Below are 22,014 nucleotides of genomic sequence, written 5' to 3' on the forward strand. Positions count from 1 at the left end.
TATTCTACAATTTAGCCTTACAAATTATTGTTATCGTGGAAGGTATATCTAAGGGCTTTTTGGTGCTTTAAAAGTAATTATTCGACTTGATTGTCCTTGCCAACTTGTCTAGCGACAGCATTGTCATTAACGGGTTGACCCCCAGCTCAAAGAGAAAACAACACACATTAAAGAACATGACAACATCAATGGTTGCATTTTTCCCACGATACGTGTAATTCTTTTATACAAAGAATGTGCAAAGGGTGCGAAATATTTCTCTGAAGTCAAATATGTAAATCTTTACCATTGTCAGTATTGCTAAGGAAAAATATGGTTTTCTTCGAAGTAGTTTCCCGTTAGCCGTGCTTGTCACGCGGGGAGGGTTTCAAGTAGAAACAAAAACAGGTCTGCAAAACCTAGTTTGGGCAAAATCCCGCTAAGTAGGGGTAGCAGGCCCGTACCCAGGGGTGGGGGGGTGGGGGTGCGAACGTACCACCCCACAACGGCCGAAGGTCCACATTCGCTTATCAATAGACGTGTTATTGTAGAAAAAAACTATAAAGTATAAGCTAGATCAGTCAAGTATGTAGCCAAATCTGATTATTGAATTGATGAAACAGGGGGCTCATAAGCCCCTGGTCAGGTGAAGCTACTGGTCTTCCTTTGGTTCGATTCACGTGACCCAAAAACAAAATGGCGGAAAATCCAAAAGTGAGGCCTGAGAGTACGTAGTGCGGAAGGGCAAGACTGAGTCTTCTATCTCCGCAATGTTGAAGACTAACAAACTCCTTCGCCTAAAGACGAAGAGAAGCCGGCTTGTAAATGTCGTCCGTGAACATTATCTGCGTACTGACATATCATGCCATAGCAGCTTGTGTCAAGAATGCAAAAACAATAACACTCCGACGGGTACGAGTTTTAAAGGAAGCTCTGTTAATATGGATTCTTTTTCTTTAGGCATGCCATAGACCTCGTCCATGTAACATACCTGTCAACCCCAGAAAATCTCAAGGCTTGAGAATTGTTTTGGGGGGATGGGGTGGGGTATATTTATTTTTGGGTGAGGGGTGGGTAGACCCTTGCATGAGTTTTCCGTGTAGAAAGCTCTGGCGCACAAATCCACCTATAGATATCACGAGGGTAATAGATAAACTGTGCTTGCAAGGGAATTAGGCAAAATTTCGATTTAGACTCCTGCCTTATGCAGGAGAATTGGCAGGAATTATGTATCTACATGACATATGTATGATGTGCTAGATCCATCTTGGGATACAGTATACTGTAATTTTGGAATCTATTGGGGGGGAGGGTCTGGCTGCCAAGGGAAAGTGTTATGTGTAAAACATGCCATACTAAATATTCCTATTTGGTGCATTTATCCATATCTATCTATGCATTGATTTTAACAATGATCCCAGCAGAGAACAGAGATGCATCCCCACCTTACATTGTAAGTTACCAAACCATCCCAGTATATCAAGAGGATTTAAAACACTATATACTTATAGTGAATCCTTGTGTCAAGAACTCAACTGGTTTAGTGAAAACTCTGGTGGACTTCCACAAGGACAATAGTTTACAGTCTCATATATTTCTGTTTAGGGCTTGTTTCATTGTCATCAGATCTGACACACTATGTCGTCCCTGACTGCGAGGTACGTAAGATTTTACGTCTAATTATATTGCAAAAATAGGAATGATAAAGACATTTTATTCTGTTGTTTCAGTTTTATTGAGCAGGGGGCTCCAAAATCAAATGTGACCTTGCTCTTTTTTTTTTCAAGTACTGCAGTTTGTAGTTTATTCCTTCCCTTTGCCCCAAAGCCAAACAACATTAGAGTAAGCCTGAAAATGCATTTATTTTGGGGTAGAGCTGGCTTACTTGAATCAAGACTCATTAAAAAAATGATTTCTTACTCAGAAAAGCTCAGACAAGAAATGATCTCAACCTCTCTGTTCAAAATTTCCTCGCATAACATAGCATCCCAACTTCATTATGCTCCAATTTCATTAACTGTTAGAATAGAATGGTTTAACTAATTGTACTTTAAGTTAACAGTCTGTGAAATTGGTTTATCTTTACAACCAAAAAATATTATAAACACAAATATTATTTGTGCATCAGCAAAATATTAATATTCAGGATACATTTCTGATTCAGTTTGTTTGGTTTTTGCAGGTTTCCAAGTTATATCTTGAGATTTTTGAATTTCCTGAGATTCAAGGTGTCATCTTTTTCCAGACCGTAAAGAATCATGTAAGTACTGTCAGACTTTGTACTAGGAAATGCACAAACCATTCTGGACTACAACGTCCTAGTAAGACAGGCCTTTATTATTGAAAGATGTTATTAAATTAAAAAACAAATTTTCCTAAAAAAATCCCAAATTTCCCCATCTAAAGACTTTCACACCTCGTGGACCAAATGCAGTCATCTATGGAATCTTGGCAGAGACTCGTTTGCTAATCATTCTTTTTGGTTCTAGCTGCAGCACTCAGGTAGCCGTAAATTGTTGAGTCGTCTGAAGAACCTGGTAAAGGACACAAGGCAACAGTGCACATTTTTCTCTAATGAGTTTTGTGAGGGGGCATATGTACCTAGAGAGGCAGGAGAGAGCCTACAAGATTGGCAAGCTAGGTAGGTGTGATAATGGACCAACAATGAAAACGAGTTTTTACAAAGCTAAGCACAAATTCCTTTAATACTGTAACTTTGTATAAGGGCTGCATAGATTAGAAGGTCTTTGCTTCCCAGACAGACTATACTGAATTTGCAGTCCCTGAGTCTAGAGTTTGTTTACAATAAAATGGAACATGGCTGGCAAAACAAAATGTTGATAGACTAATTGAAAAGTGGATTTTGGAAAGTCCCCTAATTTGATATCTTAGGACTTTTTGTATGTGCTTACTTTGGTACAATCATTTGACCAATGTTGTAAAGAGAATTAGAGATATTGGTCAATATAACGTCTGTTTCTACACTGTACTGGTCTCTTAAATGCATATTCTACGTTTTATCGTCAGGTGCACATATGCAGGTGTGCTGTGGTATTACCATCATCTCCATGAAAAGATGCCTCTTGTTATGGTTACCAGCTCTGAAGAGGTACACTGGATACTAGGACGATAAGCCATTGTCTTTTTTGCTATTATTGTAAAAAATATATAATTGCATTGAAAGCAGTAATATTTACATTAAAGAAAGCTTTAAAGCTCGAAAAATCTAAAGAAATTTTCTCAGACATCCAATTCGACCCCTTCCCATGAACGCGAATTTAGAATTTTTGCTAAATAATAACAAATAATAAACACTAAATAATCGAGTTTTTATAGGAAAATCACATAAACCAAAATTTCCAGGGGTCTCTGTAAGGAGGAAATATTTTTCAAAAATTAGACATTGAAAGAAAAACGTTTCCATGAATTATCAACCACTCTTTCTCATGAAGGTGATAGAGAGGTACAATGGTAGGACGATGGGTGTTTTTGTCATGTCCATGTCTGACTACATATCTGGGTTCTACCCTGGCCTTACAAGTGTTCATGAGCTGTTCGAGTCCCTGAGCACAGCCATTGCTGTAGCAGACTCTAATAGTAAGTATTGCTTGCACAGCCACACCCCTACTTGTTCCTTAAAATTCCAGAAAAAAATGGCATATTTCTTGACACTCTTGGTATGGCCCAGTAGATACATGATTCAGTAGATACAGTAGATACATGATTCAGTAGATACAGTAGATACATGATTCAGTAGATACAGTAGATACATGATTCAGTAGATACAGTAGATACATGATTCAGTAGATACAGTAGATACATGATTCAGTAGATACAGTAGATACATGATTCAGCTTTTGGGGGTGGATAACAGTTTTCCAGTGATATGCTAGATCACAGTTTTGGACTCTGTTTGGTGTTTGCATGTAGGAGTATGAATTGTCATGTTTTGTTCGTAGAATCCCATAAAGGCCACAAGGAATGCAGTGAATATCTACCTCTGGATGTTCTAGAAGCTGGAATAAAATCTGTAAGCACTATCCCCTCTTTGGCACCTTTGGATTACTGTACAATTATATAGTGTAAGGTTAACATTGGCTAGCCTGGTATCCCGAATCTCCAAAGAGCCGGCTAGCAGGCTAAACGTTGGCATGCATGATAAAACATGCTTCAGATGCGATTGGATACCTGTTCTTACATAAAAATAAAAGACAGACTTCTTTATTTTTATAGTCATGATCTTGGCGTTATGTGGAAAGCACCAAAGTTGTAAACACAAAACGCAGCATTCCCATTGATTCTATAGGGTTCCCCTCATTATAATGTAAAATTATTAGGACCTTCAGCTGAAAGTTGATACCACGAGTAGAATCTCAGTCCCCAATATGAGGGGTTTAAATTCAGATTCTAAACCAGGTCCAACTTATAAATCGAGACCTGCACCAGTGATTTTACATTGCTTCTACAGGGCCGGTACATCAAGGGAAATTTGAACGTTAACAAGCATAACTCCCAGACTGAAGCTTTTATCCAAAAAAGGTGGGTAACACATGTAGGGTGTATTTGTGTCTTACCTTCTTGCTAAACATTGTGTTGATATTTTTCAATACTAAAAATATCACTGTTTATTCTATATACTGTACTTGTATTGTCTTTACTGATCGTATGTATGGGTTCTGGGGGATATTTTGTGTAGTATTAGGATAAGTTCAATTATGCAGTAGTTACTAGAACTGATTGTATGGTGTAGGGATATCTCGAGTGGCCAAGGTACTTCAGAGTCCGATGTCCTTATCTACGGCGTGGCTAACAGGTAAGTCAGACACACCTTTGTTATACTTTTCAAACAATATTGTAAAACATGAGAAACCCCCAAAAATAACCACTTAAATATAAAATATTATGCGTTATTTACTAAGTTCAATTAAAAATATTGCGTCAGCGTCCTTAGCCTTTCTCGCAGGCTCGGGAGTTAGCGACCTTAGCCTTTCTCGCAGGCTCGGGAGTTAGCGACCTTAGCCTTTCTCGCAGGCTTGGGAGTTAGCGACCTGCCTAAAAACGCCCGCGATGGAGGCTTCAGCTTCCCCAAATCAGCCGATGGAATTTTGCTAGAATGACAACATGGCGGCACATTTTATTTGTGGTAACGGCACACAGATCAGTTATGCTTCCAACTCCCTTTTATTGTCATGCCCTGAGACTACAGTGAAAACTAAAATGTTCATATTTTAAGGAACCGCGCCGTTCATGGTGATGTCGTTGTGGTGGAGGTGTTGCCTAAATCGCAATGGAAAGGTCGCTCTACAGCACTTAAGCTACACGAGGAAGGTACATATGAATCCAGTTAATCCGCAGTCCATCAATCCGTTCTGTAACTGCAATGTATTTAAGGTAATTGTTTTCTCAGCTGGGGAATCAACAGACGCAGAGGATTCTGGGAATAGCAGTGACGTAATGATGACGGGTCACGTGGTCGGGGTACTGCAGAGGAATTGGCGGGATTACGTGGTGTCGTTTGCAGAAGATGTGGTACGTACAGCCAAAATGGCGGCGACTCCTTGTAGCGGAGTTTTTTCTCAATGGAAAGCTTTAGCAATCCACTACAATCTGAGTTTGGCTGCCTCATGAAGTGATTTTCTAGTTGGCAAAGCATTACTGTAGTGCCTGTGTTTTTCACCACTGGGCGTCTGTTTCAAAGCCCTGTGATGTGTAGGACTTGGTTTGCTGGTTCACGCCCTTGTTCCGAGGGATTTTCTTCGCGTTCGTTCGGTGTTCCTGCCTGGACAAACAACAAAAATTTCAATCAATCTCTCGATTGTATGACCCCTCAGTGTCGTGAAAAAGCAGAGTACCCATCTCATACAGCTTCCCTTTGCGTTTCAGGTGTCGCAAGACCAAAGGCGTTCCGCGGGCAAGGTGATTTTTACAGTTAAAATAATTCAATTTTCTTAATTACTTAGGATAAGGAATGATTCACCACCACAAAAATAAATTAGCCTTAATTTCACACCAGACTACAGACAACATTTTTACCAATTCATTTTCATTTAATTTTAAATTTCACCATTAAAATCAATTTTTCCTAATTTAATTTAAATTTTGACCAATTTTACGACGTCTAATAAATATTTCTTCCTCTTCCTGATCCACGTTCAGATTTTATATGATGGATAAATTTCGAACCACCCAAAATTTCCACGAGCTGTTTAAAAAAAATACATCAAAGTTTTCAATTCAAAATAACACTGCGAACGAAAATGCAATCCCCAGTCATGATCGTGTCTGAGTACCCCCCCCCCCCCCCCCACACCCAAGAGGGATGATCAGGGCACAAAGGGTTTATTGGTGATCCATCTAACCAGTCGTTTACTTCATTAACAAATAATGACCAAACTATTCTAGTTTCTTCTTGTAGGCAGTTATGACAGACAGTCTACCGTGTTCTTTTGAAAAACTGCCTTTGTTACCAGATTCGTATCCCGAATAAAAGTGACACATTCCGAATAATATCGATCCACATTGCCAGCCCTAGTCAGTCACAATTCGGACATATTACACAGATTCTATCAATATTCGAACATATTACACAGATTCATTCAATATTTCTAGATAGATTATGTGATAAAATGCCTTCCTTGGTCAGCCGATGGAAATGCTTTCTCAAAGTTGGTACTTGCCAGATTGTTAAACATACGGCGCTTAACAAGGATTCTTTCCTGACGCAGGTCGTGGTAGTACCCTGGGACTATAGAATCCCAAAAATACGAATCAGTACGCGACAAGTAGAGGCGTTGCGTGACCAAAGGTATGTAAGTTATAGAAAAACCATGTCACGCAACATTTTACTATAATGCTGAACCCCTTCGATAAGGAGAACACTGGGACCAAAAGCGTGCCAAGAGGGATGTCCGAGGCGTCCGGACCCCACCTTGCTCATGTGACGAGATAGACGCGTGTCTATAGGGGTGTCCGAGGCGTCCTGACCCCACCTTGCTCATGTGACGAGATAGACGCGTGTCTAGATGGATGTCCGAGGCGTCCGGACCCCACCCTGCTCATGTGACGAGACAGACGCGTGTCCAGAGGGATGTCCGAGGCGTCCGGACCCCACCTTGCTCATGTGACGAGATAGACGCGTGTCTAGAGAGATGTCCGAGGCGTCCGGACCCCACCTTGCTCATGTGACGAGATAGACGCGTGTCCAGAGGGATGTCCGAGGCGTCCGGACCCCACCTTGCTCATGTGACGAGATAGACGCGTGTCTAGAGGGATGTCCGAGGCGTCCGGACCCCACCTTGCTCATGTGACGAGATAGACGCGTGTCTAGAAGGATGTCCGAGGCGTCCGGACCTTACCCTGCTCATGTGACGAGATAGACGCGTGTCTAGAGGGATGTCCGAGACGTCCGTACCCCACCTTGCTCATGTGACGAGATAGACGCGTGTCTAGAGGGATGTCCGAGGCGTCCGGACCCCACCTTGCTCATGTGACGAGATAGACGCGGGTCTAGAGGGATGTCCGAGGCGTCCGGACCCCACCTTGCTCATGTGACGAGATAGACGCGTGTCTAGAGGGATGTCCGAGGCGTCCGGACCCCACCTTGCTCATGTGACGAGATAGACGCGTGTCTAGAAGGATGTCCGAGGCGTCCGGACCTTACCCTGCTCATGTGACGAGATAGACGCGTGTCTAGAGGGATGTCCGAGACGTCCGTACCCCACCTTGCTCATGTGACGAGATAGACGCGTGTCTAGAGGGATGTCCGAGGCGTCCGGACCCCACCTTGCTCATGTGACGAGATAGACGCGGGTCTAGAGGGATGTCCGAGGCGTCCTGACCCCACCTTGCTCATGTGACGAGATAGACGCGTGTCTAGAGGGATGTCCGAGGCGTCCGGACCCCACCTTGCTCATGTGACGAGATAGACGCGTGTCTAGAGGGATGTCCGAGGCGTCCGGACCCCACCTTGCTCATGTGACGAGATAGACGCGTGTCTAGAGGGATGTCCGAGGCGTCCTGACCCCACCTTGCTCATGTGACGAGATAGACGCATGTCTAGAGGGATGTCCGAGGCGTCCGGACCCCACCTTGCTCATGTGACGAGATAGACACGGGTCTAGAGGGATGTCCGAGGCGTCCGGACCCCACCTTGCTCATGTGACGAGATAGACGCGTGTCTAGAGGGATGTCCGAGGCGTCCGGACCCCACCTTGCTCATGTGACGAGATAGACGCATGTCTAGAGGGATGTCCGAGACGTCCGTACCCCCCCCCCTTCTCATGTGACGGGATAGACGCGTGTCTAGAGGGATGTCCGAGGCGTCCGGACCCCACCCTGCTCATGTGACGAGATAGACGCATGTCTAGAGGGATGTCCGAGGCGTCCGGACCCCACCCTGCTCATGTGACGAGATAGACGCGTGTCTAGAGGGATGTCCGAGGCGTCCGGACCCCACCTTGCTCATGTGACGAGATAGACGCGTGTCTAGAGGGATGTCCGAGGCGTCCGGACCCCACCTTGCTCATGTGACGAGATAGACGCGTGTCTAGAGGGATGTCCGAGGCGTCCGGACCCCACCTTGCTCATGTGACGAGATATATGAGTGTGAATACGATTGAGCCCTTCGCTGGTAGTTAAAAAGATGGCTAAAGGGGGAGGGGTAAACCCTCCCCCTAGATCCGCTACTGATACCCAATATGCTACAATCATTCCAACACTATATTCCAGGTTCATAGTCCGCATTGATTCATGGGAAGTGGACTCCATGTATCCCAGTGGGCATTTCGTGCGCGCTCTCGGCCTTATTGGTGACTTGGAGACGGAGGTAGCCACCCTTATGGTGGAGCATACATTATCTGCGCCCCCATTCACAGACGGTCAGCTGAAAGAGTTGCCTAGTGACAGCCCAACGGAACCTTGGGTAATCTCAGAGGAAGAAGTGTGCAGAAGGCGCGACTTAAGGTATAAATTTTGTTTATATAGCACCATTTCCTAAATCTCAGTGGCGCTTCACATTTATAATCCTTTTACGTATTCCCCTTCTGGGAACTGAGGAACACAAGCTTCTACTAAGCTTACATACGTTCACCAAGTCAAATTCAGGGCCCAAAAACGGAAAGATACTATCCATGTCTTGAACGGGAATCAAACCCGTTTCAGCAGGGGAAAGGCCCCCTGACACACTAACCACTGGGCCACCTGTGGTGAGAGCCTCCATACGCTGACACACTGGGCCACCTGTGGTGAGAGCCCCCATACGCTGACACACTGGGCCCCCTGTGGTGAGAGCCCCTATACGCTGACACACTGGGCCCCCTGTGGTGAGAGCCCCCAACGGTGACACACTGGGTCCCCTGTGGTGAGAGACCCCATACGCTGACATGCTAACACAATAGGCCCCCTTTGGTGAGAGCCCCAACTGTGACACACTGGGCCCCCTGTGGTGAGAGACCCCATACGCTGACATGCTAACACACTAGGCCCCCTTTGGTGAGAGCCCCAACGGTGACACACTGGGCCCCCTGTGGTGAAAGACCCCATACGCTGACATGCTAACACACTAGGCCCCCTTTGGTGAGAGCCCCAACGGTGACACACTGGGCCCCCAGTGGTGAGAGACCCCATACGCTGACATGCTAACACACTGGGCCCCCTGTAGTGAGAGCCCCCAACGGTGACACACTGGGCCCCCTGTGGTGTGAGACCCCATACGCTGACATGCTAACACACTAGGCCCCCTTTGGTGAGAGCCCCAACGGTGACACACTGGGCCCCCAGTGGTGAGAGACCCCATACGCTGACACACTAACACACTGGGCCCCCTGTGGTGAGAGACCCCATACGCTAACGCGCTAACACACTGGGCCACCCGTGATTCCATGTATATATTATTGTGCCCCTATATTTTCTAAAATTGTAAGGAAATGAATAGTAGGGGCGTAATACTTTCTTAATGTTACTATATTGTGCCCGCCATCTAATGTGGCCTGCCGGCGCTTTGTAACTATGGGTGAAAAGTCACCGAGCAGTCTTAGCTGTCTCATCTCACTTTCACTGACCTTCACTTTCATTTCCACCTCACCTCGCCTCGCCTCGCCTTGCTTCGCCCTCACCTCACTTTGCTTCATTTAATTTGTCATTATTTTGATAGCTAATAATTGTTTACACCTTGTTCAGGAAATCGCATCTTGTGTTCAGCATAGACCCTAAGGGATGCGAAGACGTGGATGATACGCTATCCATCAGGTACCATACCATGTCCTACTCAAGCCTTGCCATGCTATGCGCTGTCTGTCAAGTGCCGTTTGTTGCCATACCCTGACGTGCCTCGTTTTACCGGCCTCATGCGGTGAAACGATGGCATTGTCTTTGCCGGTAACTTAAATACTAGAATTCCACTTTAAATGATGTGTTATCAACTTTTGATAGGCAACTCAAAGATGGCAGGCTGGAGCTTGGGGTCCACATCGCTGATGTCACTCATTTTGTCCATCCGGGATCTCTAACGGATGCCGAAGCGCGATCAAGGTAAATAATCAGCATTTTTAGATAATAATAGCGGTACTAGTTTTGAGCATCTTGGTAAATCAAGTTAATACGTATCTTCGAGTACTCTGTGTTTAATTTCTCTCTAAGGTCCACATCAGTGTATTTAGCGGACCGTCGTTACGATATGCTGCCAGAGATCCTCAGCGCGAACTTGTGCTCACTCATTAGCGGTGTTGATCGGTAAGCATTTATGCACACTATGCAGGGGTAAGCACACTATGTACAGGGGAGCCATATGAGACGATGCCGATCTCCATGTTGATGTCTTGGGTGACTGTGAGGGTGTAAATAGAGGCTTTGAGAGTTGCTATAAATGATATCAACACGGTGTAATTAGTGTTAATGGATATGGTGTTGATAAAGTATCGGCAATAATTCTGATGTTTAAAGCTGTTGTTACCGCGGCATCCCACTGTATTGATAAGATGGCATGAAGATGACGTTTTTGTCGTTCATTATGATTATCATTATCTTGATGCTGTCGTGACGACGATGCCTATCGTTATAGTTATTGTGCTGTCTGTGGTGGCAATTATCCTAGTGCGGATATTAATGATAGTGTGATGACCCCTCCCCTTTTAGGCTCGCAATGAGCGTCATGTGGGTTTTGGGTTCGAATTATGATGTCATCAAGACTTGGTACGGCCGAACCATCATCCGTTCGTCATACAAGCTTTTCTATGAGGTTAGACAAAGGGTCACTCACCTGTTTTGTATTTATGACGGGGAGGGAGTCGAGGAATAAAAAATGGGATATTTAAACGATGCTAGGCAGAAGCTTATCCATGTGCGACGAAAGGTCTGAATTTTAAAGTTTGTGAGTTAAGGCTAAATTCAATCGTCGTATTATCCATGAGCCGTAATTATTCAATGCGAATACATGTAAATGAATCAAGTCAATTTCATCTTCATTTGAACTTAGGCTAATTGACTTTGTAAGGGTCGCGTTCTGTTCGTGGAAGTATTTAGACTTGTGCTGGCAGCTTATCGAAGTACATATTTTTTGTGTGATATATTTTGTCTTAAGGTTGCACAAGCCATAGCAGATGGTGTGGTACCGAACGAGGATTTACTTAAAGAAATCCCTGAACTTCAAGGACTTGATTCGAGTGCAGCGAACAAAGGGTAGATCATCACCAGCAAACAAACACTGTACTTTGCTGTCTTCTCAGCTCAAGCTAAGCGCAATGAGTCTTGGACGCGGACGCACCTTTTTTGCTTTGCGGGGGCGGATCCAGGGCGGGAGGGGGGGGGGCACCCGTATAAAACATTCAAGGAATCTATTATCCTCCATACATCAGCCATAAGAAATTTCTTTAAAGTTCGGGGTCTTATATTTGGAAGGAGTTGTTTATGGTTGTTATTCATACTGTATATTCATGTTGTTCGGTTCAATGATAGATACCAGGTGTTTCGACTCGTAAAGGAGGTTTGTTTATACTGCTTGTGTGTATGGGCTTGTTTACACTAGTAGATACCAGGTGTTTCGACTCGTAAAGGAGGTTTGTTTATACTGCTTGTGTGTATGGGTTTGTTTATACTAGTAGATACAAGTTGTTTCGACTCGTAAAGGAGGTTTGTTTATACTGCTTGTGTGTATGGGTTTGTTTATACTAGTAGATACAAGTTGTTTCGACTCGTGAAGGAGGTTTGTTTATACTGCTCGTGTGTATGGGTTTGTTTATACTGCTTGTGTGTATGGGTTTGTTTAAGTAGATACAAGTTGTTTCGACTCGTGAAGGAGGTTTGTTTATACTGCTCGTGTGTATGGGTTTGTTTATACTGCTCGTGTGTATGGGTTTGTTTATACTAGTAGATACAAGTTGTTTCGACTCGTGAAGGAGGTTTGTTTATACTGATTGTGTGTATGGGTTTGTTTAAGTAGATACAAGTTGTTTCGACTCGTGAAGGAGGTTTGTTTATAATGATTGTGTGTATGGGTTTGTTTATACTGCTTGTGTGTATGGGTTTGTTTATACTGCTTGTGTGTATGGGTTTGTTTATACTGCTTGTGTGTATGGGTTTGTTTATACTGCTCGTGTGTATGGGTTTGTTTATACTGCTTGTGTGTATGGGTTTGTTTATACTGCTTGTGTGTATGGGTTTGTTTAAGTAGATACAAGTTGTTTCGACTCGTGAAGGAGCATTTTGCCACAGGCACACCGTTTATATATACAAGAGAAGAAGTATTTATTCTAAAGGGGGAGGGGGGGGGAGATTACCTATCTGCCTTGTATTCACGAGGATGTCTTTCCATAACTCCTAGAATACAAGATATACGTTGGTCTGTTCTCAAGTTGATGGATATAGCTCGATACTATAAAGCGCGAAGGCAAACACAAGGTAGGCCTCATAACGTCTCACTTACTTACCTAGTTAATTCTAGAGCAAACAGCGTGAAAAGTCCTGAAGAAACAGCCTGCTGAACAAGCTATGCCAGTGTTGTTTGCACACCATGTTTGGATTTGAGTCAACGAGCATAGCAGTACTAGTTATGCTGTCTGTGTGCTGTAACATTCCTGATTTAATTGTGTACTGTGGTCTTGTGTTGCTGCGTTTGCAATCTTTATACTGAGAATTACTCAGGCCCATGCCCCACCCCCCGGAGGTTGTCATTCACCAAACCGGTTCTGAGCGCTCGCGCGTCTGTCTTCCAAGCATTTTATTTTCTCTTCAGCCATATCATGTTTCCTTTCCTTTTTAGCGATTTTGTCTTTTAAAATGGTGTACTCGTTCGTTTAGGCGCGGTGGAGCTTGATAATCCAGAAGTAAAGGTCCTTCTGAATGAGAAGAAAGATATCCTTGACCTCATCGATAAACAGGTTTGCACTTGACATGTGCATGGGTGTGGATTTTTTTATACTGCTTTTGGGTGTATGTTTTGTGGAGAGGCGGATGTATTAAATGTACTATATACAAAGTACTAAATGTAATTAAAACATCACAATATCTCATCCAAAACATCCTCACTTGCTATTTTCTTAGGACGACAAGATGGCTGCCTATAGAGACTCGAGAGGCCGATTTAGACAGCACGATTTAGTCGTATGCGACCTGCCTACGACAACGACTTACGAAGTCGAACGTTGTAGCGGAGCCACAGGCTGATTAGGACAGCACGATTTAGTCGTATGCGACCTGCCTACGACAACGACTTTCGAAGTCGAACGTTGTAGCGGAGCCACAGGCTGATTTCTACTCTACGAGTTGCACAGGTGTCGGGGCAAGTCGCATACGACTAGATCTTTCTGTCTAACTCAGACTTAACGGTTCTCCTCTTGTTCCTTGTAGGGTCTCGAGATCCACGAGACCATAGAGGAGTGCATGATTCTTGCAAACCACTGGGTCGCCAAGAGACTGGTGCAGACCTTCCCGACATGCTCGCTGGTAAGCCATCGCCAGAGTAATCTTACCTGTCAAATATGCGACTAGCGCAAGAGTGATTTAGCCCGCGACATCTCATTAACTCCTTTAACGTAGATAAAATATGTACTTGATATAATGTTATACATGTTACAGTATCTTTCTCCATACCCTTATAGATCGACCGGTATAGACCGGTATAGATCGACCCTGAACGTAACCCCTGCCGCCTAAATCAAAAGCATTTCCCCATTATAAGATACCACCACTCACAAAATGTCCCTGTCCTGGTCCCTACCGATATTAACCATAGATCTTGCCGCTTAGCTTCGTCGTCACCCGCTACCCCGCCAACAGTATTTTGAAAACCTGATGCAGTGCGCCAAGGCCAAAGGCTTCACTATAAAGACCAGGTACTTTGTAACACGCTAACCATGCGACGCGCGCTACCGTGGCCGCCTTGACAGTTTTGTCAAGAAAGCCAATGAGGATGCGAGAGACGTTATCTGATACGACGCGCGCTACCGATGCCACCCTGACAGTTTTGTGAAAAAGGGCCAATAAGGATACGGGAAAGGCTATCTGATACGACGCGCGCTACCGTGGCCACCTTAACAATTTTTGTGAAGTGGACCAATAAGGATACGAGAAACTTGCTATCTGATACGACGCGCGCTACCGTGGCCCTCTTGGCAGTTTTGTGAAGTGAGCCAATAAGGATACGAGAGAGGATATCTGACTGGCATGAACTTCACTAACCAATCGGCGTGGCAAATAGATGATAAATTGTGCATCAGATGATCAGAACACGGTGGAATCGCCAAAACTGGTATTACGTCTTTTTCAACATTTGGTTTCCCTAACGTTTTCTTCTGCAATACCCCCACTTCTCTATGATTAGTGATCTTAAAATATTTCAACCTAGACATTATTATACTCGAATAACTTATTCCTACAATAGCGTAGTACACGGATATTCTAGTTTATAATGAAAAATTAAACGTCATCAATAGACCGTAACTGGGAGTTTTCACGTTTAGTTTGCTGGAAAATGGTTGAAATCTACCAGACAGAATTCACATGAGACCTTGGAATTCTCAAATTTTATTACGTCGTTTTCTAGCGTCGCCATCCTTGTTACTACCGGCTTATTGAAATTGTCCCTGTTATGATTTCTTTTTAGCTCGAACAAGTTGTTAGCAGAATCATTGGACAAATGTGAAGACCCTGACGACCCAACCTTTAACAAGGTACGGTTGATTTATCTGATGAGCTCCTGGAAATGTTTTCATAGCACTTTCATGCTAGGCCCGATTCTTTTTTTACCCATCTGCCGTGTCGAATCTTACTTTCTAAATAGGGGACTTGCGCTTAGAGATCACGTGACCTTTCTGGTTGGCAAATTCAAAACAAAAATTGAGAAATGACTGCGCCCTTCACACCAGAGAATGACGAAAAAATGAAACCTTAAAATGAACTAAACCCTTTATGAAAAAAAGGAATGCTTTTGCTATTATTTTGCCGCTAAAAACCTGAAAAGTTCACACGAACAGTTTGACGTAATCAATCAGTCAAGTTCTACACGCCAGTATTAAGTTCGGCACGGACCTGTAAACGGCTTCACTGTGAAAGCACGACACCCATCTCACGTCAAGCCTTTGATGGCTCGAGTGAAATACCATATTTGTTTTGATTTAATTGTGCAACAGAAAATCCACATTAAGTCAGCTTTGACTACCGCAAGTTAGCGCAACTCATTTAGACATTTAGATCTCACACGGCATATGAAATGGTAAAATGTCATAATCGCAGGTACAAATCTTACTAAATAACTTCACTTCACCTTTACCCTCCTTGCCACACATATTTGTATTTATTTTGTTCTTTTTATAGCTCTTAAGGATCCTCGCCGTGCAAGCCATGTCTAGCGCTTTGTACTTCTCCACCGGCTCTGTGTCTGTGGATGAATTTGTTCACTATGGTCTAGCCTTGGACCGATATACCCACTTCACCTCACCCATACGTCGATACGCTGACGTCATAGTAAGTTACACGCGCTGTTATACTAAGAGACACGTGCATCGTAGTAAGTTACACGCGCCGTTATACTAAAAGGCACGTGCATCGTAGTAAGTTACACGCGCTGTTATACTAAGAGACACGTGCATCGTAGTAAGTTACACGCGCCGTTATACTAAAAGGCACGCGCATCGTAGTATGTCACACGCGCCGTTATAATAAAAGGCACGTGCATCGTAGTAAGTTACATATGCCATTTAAGTTAAATTAACATGCAGGAAACTTACCGTAAGATGACAATTTTGTGTTCTTATGATTGGACTTCCCGTCTAGGTTCATCGCCTACTAATGGCCGCGCTGGGGTCTGATGACCAGTCCCAAGTGTTAAATAACGAAGAGCTGGAAGAGCTGGCACAACATATGAACGATAAACACAAGGTAGGTCACGTGAACACTAAACACAAGGTAGGTCACGTGAACACTAAACACAAGGTAGGTCACGTGAACACTAAACACAAGGTAGGTCACGTGAACACTAAACACAAGGTAGGTCACGTGAACACCAAACACAAGGTAGGTCACGTGAACACCAAACACAAGGTAGGTCACGTGAACACCAAACACAAGGTAGGTCACGTGAACACTAAACACAAGGTAAGTCACGTGAACACTAAACACAAGGTAGGTCACGTGAACACTAAACACAAGGTAGGTCACGTGAACACTGAACACAAGGTAGGTCACGTGAACACTGAACACAAGGTAGGTCACGTGAACACTAAACACAAGGTAGGTCACGTGAACACCAAACACAAGGTAGGTCACGTGAACACCAAATACAAGGTAGGTCACGTGAACACCAAACACAAGGTAGGTCACGTGAACACTAAACACAAGGTAGGTCACGTGAACACTAAACACAAGGTAGGTCACGTGAACACTAAACACAAGGTAGGTCACGTGAACACCAAACACAAGGTAGGTCACGTGAACACCAAACACAAGGTAGGTCACGTGAACACCAAACACAAGGTAGGTCACGTGAACAATAAACACAAGGTAGGTCACGTGAACACTAAACACAAGGTAGGTCACGTGAACGATAAACACAAGGTAGGTCACGTGAACACTAAACACAAGGTAGGTCACGTGAACACTAAACACAAGGTTGGTCACGTGAACACTAAACACAAGGTAAGTCACGTGAACACTAAACACAAGGTAGGTCACGTGAACACTAAACACAAGGTAAGTTACGTGAACACTAAATACAAGGTAGGTCACGTGAACACCAAACACAAGGTAGGTCACGTGAACACTAAACACAAGGTAAGTCACGTGAACACTAAACACAAGGTAGGTCACGTGAACACTAAACACAAGGTAGGTCACGTGAACACTGAACACAAGGTAGGTCACGTGAACACTAAACACAAGGTAGGTGACGTAAACACCAAACACAAGGTAGGTCACGTGAACACCAAACACAAGGTAGGTCACGTGAGCACCAAACACAAGGTAGGTCACATGAACACCAAACACAAGGTAGGTCACGTGAACACCAAAGACAAGGTAGGTCACGTGAACACTAAACACAAGGTAAGACACGTGAACACTAAACACAAGGTAGGTCACGTGAACACTAAACACAAGGTAGGTCACGTGAACAATAAACACAAGGTAGGTCACGTGAACACTAAACACAAGGTAGGTCACGTGAACACTAAACACAAGGTAGGTCACGTGAACACTAAACACAAGGTAGGTCACGTGAACACTAAACACAAGGTAGGTCACGTGAACACTAAACACAAGGTAGGTCACGTGAACACTAAACACAAGGTAGGTCACGTGAACAATAAACACAAGGTAGGTCACGTGAACACTAAACACAAGGTAGGTCACGTGAACACTAAACACAAGGTAGGTCACGTGAACACTAAACACAAGGTAGGTCACGTGAACACTAAACACAAGGTAGGTCACGTGAACACTAAACACAAGGTAGGTCACGTGAACACCAAACACAAGGTAGGTCACGTGAACACCAAACACAAGGTAGGTCACGTGAACGCTAAACACAAGGTAGGTCACGTGAACGCTAAACACAAGGTAGGTCACGTGAACACTAAACACAAGGTAGGTCACGTGAACACTAAACACAAGGTAGGTCACGTGAACACTAAACACAAGGTAGGTCACGTGAACGATAAACACAATGTAGGTCACGTGAACAATAAACCCTTGTGCACACTTGTGACATAACGACATAACGATGTATGCGCGCGCACTCCTATGTTCGTATGTTCAAGGGTGAATGGTTCGACTTGAAGAGAAGCCCGACATAATGACATGGACATGACGACATAAGATATTTTTATTTTATTTTATTATGTCCATGTCGTTATGTCGGGCTTTAACATACGAACACGAGTGCGCGCGCCCATGTCGTTTTATCTTTATGTCACTAGTGTGCACCAGGCATAAACACAAGCTGAATCATGGAAAAAAACCTTCACGATCCACAGGCTGCCCAGAGACTGCAGCGGGACTCTGTCGAGCTATTTCAGACGCTGTTTTTCAACTCGATGTCTGAGGATGACGAGCGACTCCTGGCTGATGCTGTCATAGTGGGCTTAAGAGCCAACGGTCTGTTGGTCTATATACCCAGGTATATATGCGAGGTAGATCACAATATCCTGGCTGATGCTGTCATAGTGGGAGCAACGGTCTGTTGGTCTATATTCCCAGGTATATACGCGAGGTAGATCACAATATCCTGGCTGATGCTGTCATAGTGGGAGCAACGGTCTGTTGGTCTTTATACCTAGGTATATATGGGAGGTAGATCACAATATCCTGGCTGATGCTGTCATAGTGGGAGCAACGGTCTGTTGGTCTATATTCCCAGGTATATATGCGAGGTAGATCACAATATTCTGGCTGATGCTGTCATAGTGGGAGCAACGGTCTGTTGGTCTATATTCCTAGGTATATATGGGAGGTAGATCACAATATCCTGGCTGATGCTGTCATAGTGGGAGCAACGGTCTGTTGGTCTATATTCCCAGGTATATATGGGAGGTAGATCACAATATCCTGGCTGATGCTGTCATAGTGGGAGCAACGGTCTGTTGGTCTATATTCCCAGGTATATATGGGAGGTAGATCACAATATCCTGGCTGATGCTGTCATAGTGGGAGCAACGGTCTGTTGGTCTATATTCCCAGGTATATATGGGAGGTAGATCACAATATCTTGGCTGATGCTGTCATAGTGGGAGCAACGGTCTGTTGGTCTATATTCCCAGGTATATATGGGAGGTAGATCACCATATCCTGGTTGATGCTGTCATAGTGGGAGCAACGGTCTGTTGGTCTATATACCCAGGTATATATGGGAGGTAGATCACAATATCTTGGCTGATGCTGTCATAGTGGGCTTAAGAGCCAACGGTCTGTTGGTCTATATTCCCAGGTATATAGGGAGGTAAATCACAATGTGGTTTATGGTTTATATGAGAGATATAATTTAAGTATAATAGTAGTATATAATAGTATAATTTTGCGCTTATACCCGTGTCTTTTTCGCATTTTTTGGTACGAAGAAACCGAGTACGAAGTAACCATGGTGATATTTAAGGAGACCAGCGCCTGATTCGTTCGCTGCCATTGTTTTTTTTTTTTTTTTCAAGAAAGAAATTCTTATTTTTTTCGCTTGATGACGCCTCTTTGATATTCTCGGCGTCTTTTTCTTGGCAGGTATTGCTTCAAAAGTGCGGTCTACTTGAAAGATAAGAACGGCCTAGTCGTCACGCCAGGTGCTGGTAAAGATTGCGTGACGCATGGACCAGGTAACGTAACAGGGACCCCATCACCCAGGGAGAGGGGCATTATATGAAACATGGTGGAAGGTAGATTTGTGGACTTCAGCTTTCATAAATTTCTTCTAATAGTCAAATCTGGAGAGTTTTATTTGCCTTTTATTTTTTCACCATGTTATTTTAGAACCTCAGAAGTTCTATCCTAACCGGTTGAACGGTTGACTTTTTTTCTTATTCACACATTTCCCAGGTTCCATTGTACGCGGGGAGTTTGCTGTCGAGCTGCACACTTCTTCAGGCGTCTTCACGTTCAAACTGTTCAACCACGTGAAGGTAAGACTGGCAAAACTCAGGAGCCGGGAAATGTGGCGGGATGGGGTAGTGGGAATGTACATTGAAACGTTCCACCACGGGGGGGGGGGGGGTATTTAAGCAAATTCTGACACATCTAAAGAACGAACAATCCAAAGTAAACATATGGTTTCTGGTGACTTCCGGCACAACTTTATCCTGAATCGAACCTAGGACCTCTCGTCACAATAAACCGCGAAAAGTCTTGTGAAAAGAGTACTGTAACAAGTAAGCTTACCACTACGTCACGTTTACCTGATGTCCTTGTTGCAGGTTAAAATTTCAGTGGCGACATCCAGAGCACATGCGCAATCATTGAGAGTCACACTGGTGTCATTCCAAACTCGAACCGGTCCCCCACCGGGCGAACTCAATAGCGGGGAACTGAGTAAGGCTAACAAGAGAAAGGAGATGATCAGGGTGAGAATGAGCTTGGCATTGCAGGACTAAGGGGTCCAGGGTGGGGGGTTAATCACTTCCCCTACCCCTCTCCTGTTATTTTTTTTTAAGAAATGTATGTGAGTTATGATATACTGGCCTTCCCCACCTCCATGAATCTCCTCTCCCTCGCCTTCGAGCTGATATTTTTGAAATTGTGACATGTGGCTAAAATTCGATAATCCGACCTAGAATTACTGAAATAACTGAAACTTCCCTCTGGCTATACAGTAGCAATCTTTCAATTTCCTAGAAACTACAGTGAACCCCAGATAACACGAACGATAACAGAACTCCGGATAACACGAACACTCCAATAACTCGTACAAACTTCAGAATAATTTTCGATCATGTCTACTCGGATAACTCCCCGACAACTCGATCTTTCGTGTCGCTTGTGTTCAAGTTAACGAGGTTCGACGGTGTTTCCCCGCAAACCACATAAAAAAATGCTGCCCTCTTGCTCCCTCGGAGATGAGGCTGAGGCTTGTGATATGATTTTTAGTGGCAGTACTATACTTATGAACCATTCTCACAACCTGCTCTTGTAATCGCTATCAATATTTCAACTGGAATTTATGCCTTTTTGTCCGCTTTTCCCCTCAGGAAATAATGGAGATAAATAGACCCTCGCCCGTCGAACGTAATCAAATGGCATCTGACTTCACCGAGCTGAAAGCTGAGTATGGTCAAACAAACGCGCATGTGAGCTTGTACAACCTTCTAGAACACTTTCGAGAGCTATCCCTCCTGGACACGTGACACAGTTAACCACGCCCACGTCACGTAACACGGGGTCGATCACGCCTGTATCACATGACTCATGGTTAATCACGCCTGCATCACGTAGCACGGGGCTAATCACGCCTGTGTCACATGACTCAGGGTTAATCACGCAGGCATCACGTAGTACGGGGTTAACAACGCAGGCATCACGTAGCACGGGGTTAATCACGCCTGCACCACGGGGTTTATCACGCCTGCATCACGTAGCACGGGGTAATTCACGTCTGCATCACGTAGCGCGGGGTCAATCACGCAGGCATCACGTAGCACGGGGTCAATAACGCCTGTATCACGACTCAGGGTTAATCACGGCTGTATCACGTAGCATGGGGTTTATCACACCTGCATCACGTAGCACGGGGTTTATCACGCCTGCATTACGGGGTTCATCACGCCTGCATCACGTAGCACGGGGTAATTCACCTCTGCATCACGTAGCGTGGGGGTCAATCACGCAGGCATCACGTAGCACGGGGTCAAAAACGCCTGTATCACATGACTCAGGGTTAATCACGGCTGTATCGGTTTGTGCACTTAATAGTGCATTCTTTATAAAGATATACAATAGAAATAATAAATTCTGTAGATAAATGCAATAATAAGAGTTGTAATTTTCGTGGATTTGGGGGGAACTAAAGGTATCTTGAAAAATAACTTCATTAGCTCTGAATATCTGTCGGAAATTTCAGCAGAAGTTTCAAAGCGA

General features: G+C 44.2%; 1 protein-coding gene across 1 annotated transcript; it reads left to right on the forward strand.

Annotated features, from left to right (window-relative positions):
• The first annotated feature begins 641 nt into the window (after positions 1 to 641).
• Positions 642 to 21,904, forward strand: LOC5512002 (DIS3-like exonuclease 1). The gene is made up of 31 exons (XM_032381380.2): positions 642 to 891; positions 1,585 to 1,637; positions 2,162 to 2,239; positions 2,469 to 2,620; positions 3,007 to 3,088; positions 3,432 to 3,576; positions 3,939 to 4,009; positions 4,448 to 4,518; positions 4,730 to 4,792; positions 5,213 to 5,307; positions 5,387 to 5,508; positions 5,863 to 5,895; positions 6,705 to 6,784; positions 8,707 to 8,940; positions 10,156 to 10,224; positions 10,408 to 10,506; positions 10,615 to 10,707; positions 11,110 to 11,212; positions 11,555 to 11,652; positions 12,794 to 12,870; positions 13,270 to 13,349; positions 13,819 to 13,914; positions 14,218 to 14,303; positions 15,074 to 15,140; positions 15,784 to 15,933; positions 16,243 to 16,347; positions 18,438 to 18,580; positions 19,672 to 19,763; positions 19,984 to 20,066; positions 20,358 to 20,504; positions 21,129 to 21,904. Exons 1-31 carry the CDS (start codon positions 750 to 752, stop codon positions 21,282 to 21,284), a joined length of 3,165 nt encoding a protein of 1,054 aa, XP_032237271.2. The 5' UTR covers positions 642 to 749; the 3' UTR covers positions 21,285 to 21,904.
• The last annotated feature ends 110 nt before the right edge of the window (positions 21,905 to 22,014 follow it).

The sequence above is a fragment of the Nematostella vectensis genome, chromosome 5, assembly GCF_932526225.1.
Source record: "Nematostella vectensis chromosome 5, jaNemVect1.1, whole genome shotgun sequence".
NCBI lineage: Eukaryota > Metazoa > Cnidaria > Anthozoa > Actiniaria > Edwardsiidae > Nematostella > Nematostella vectensis.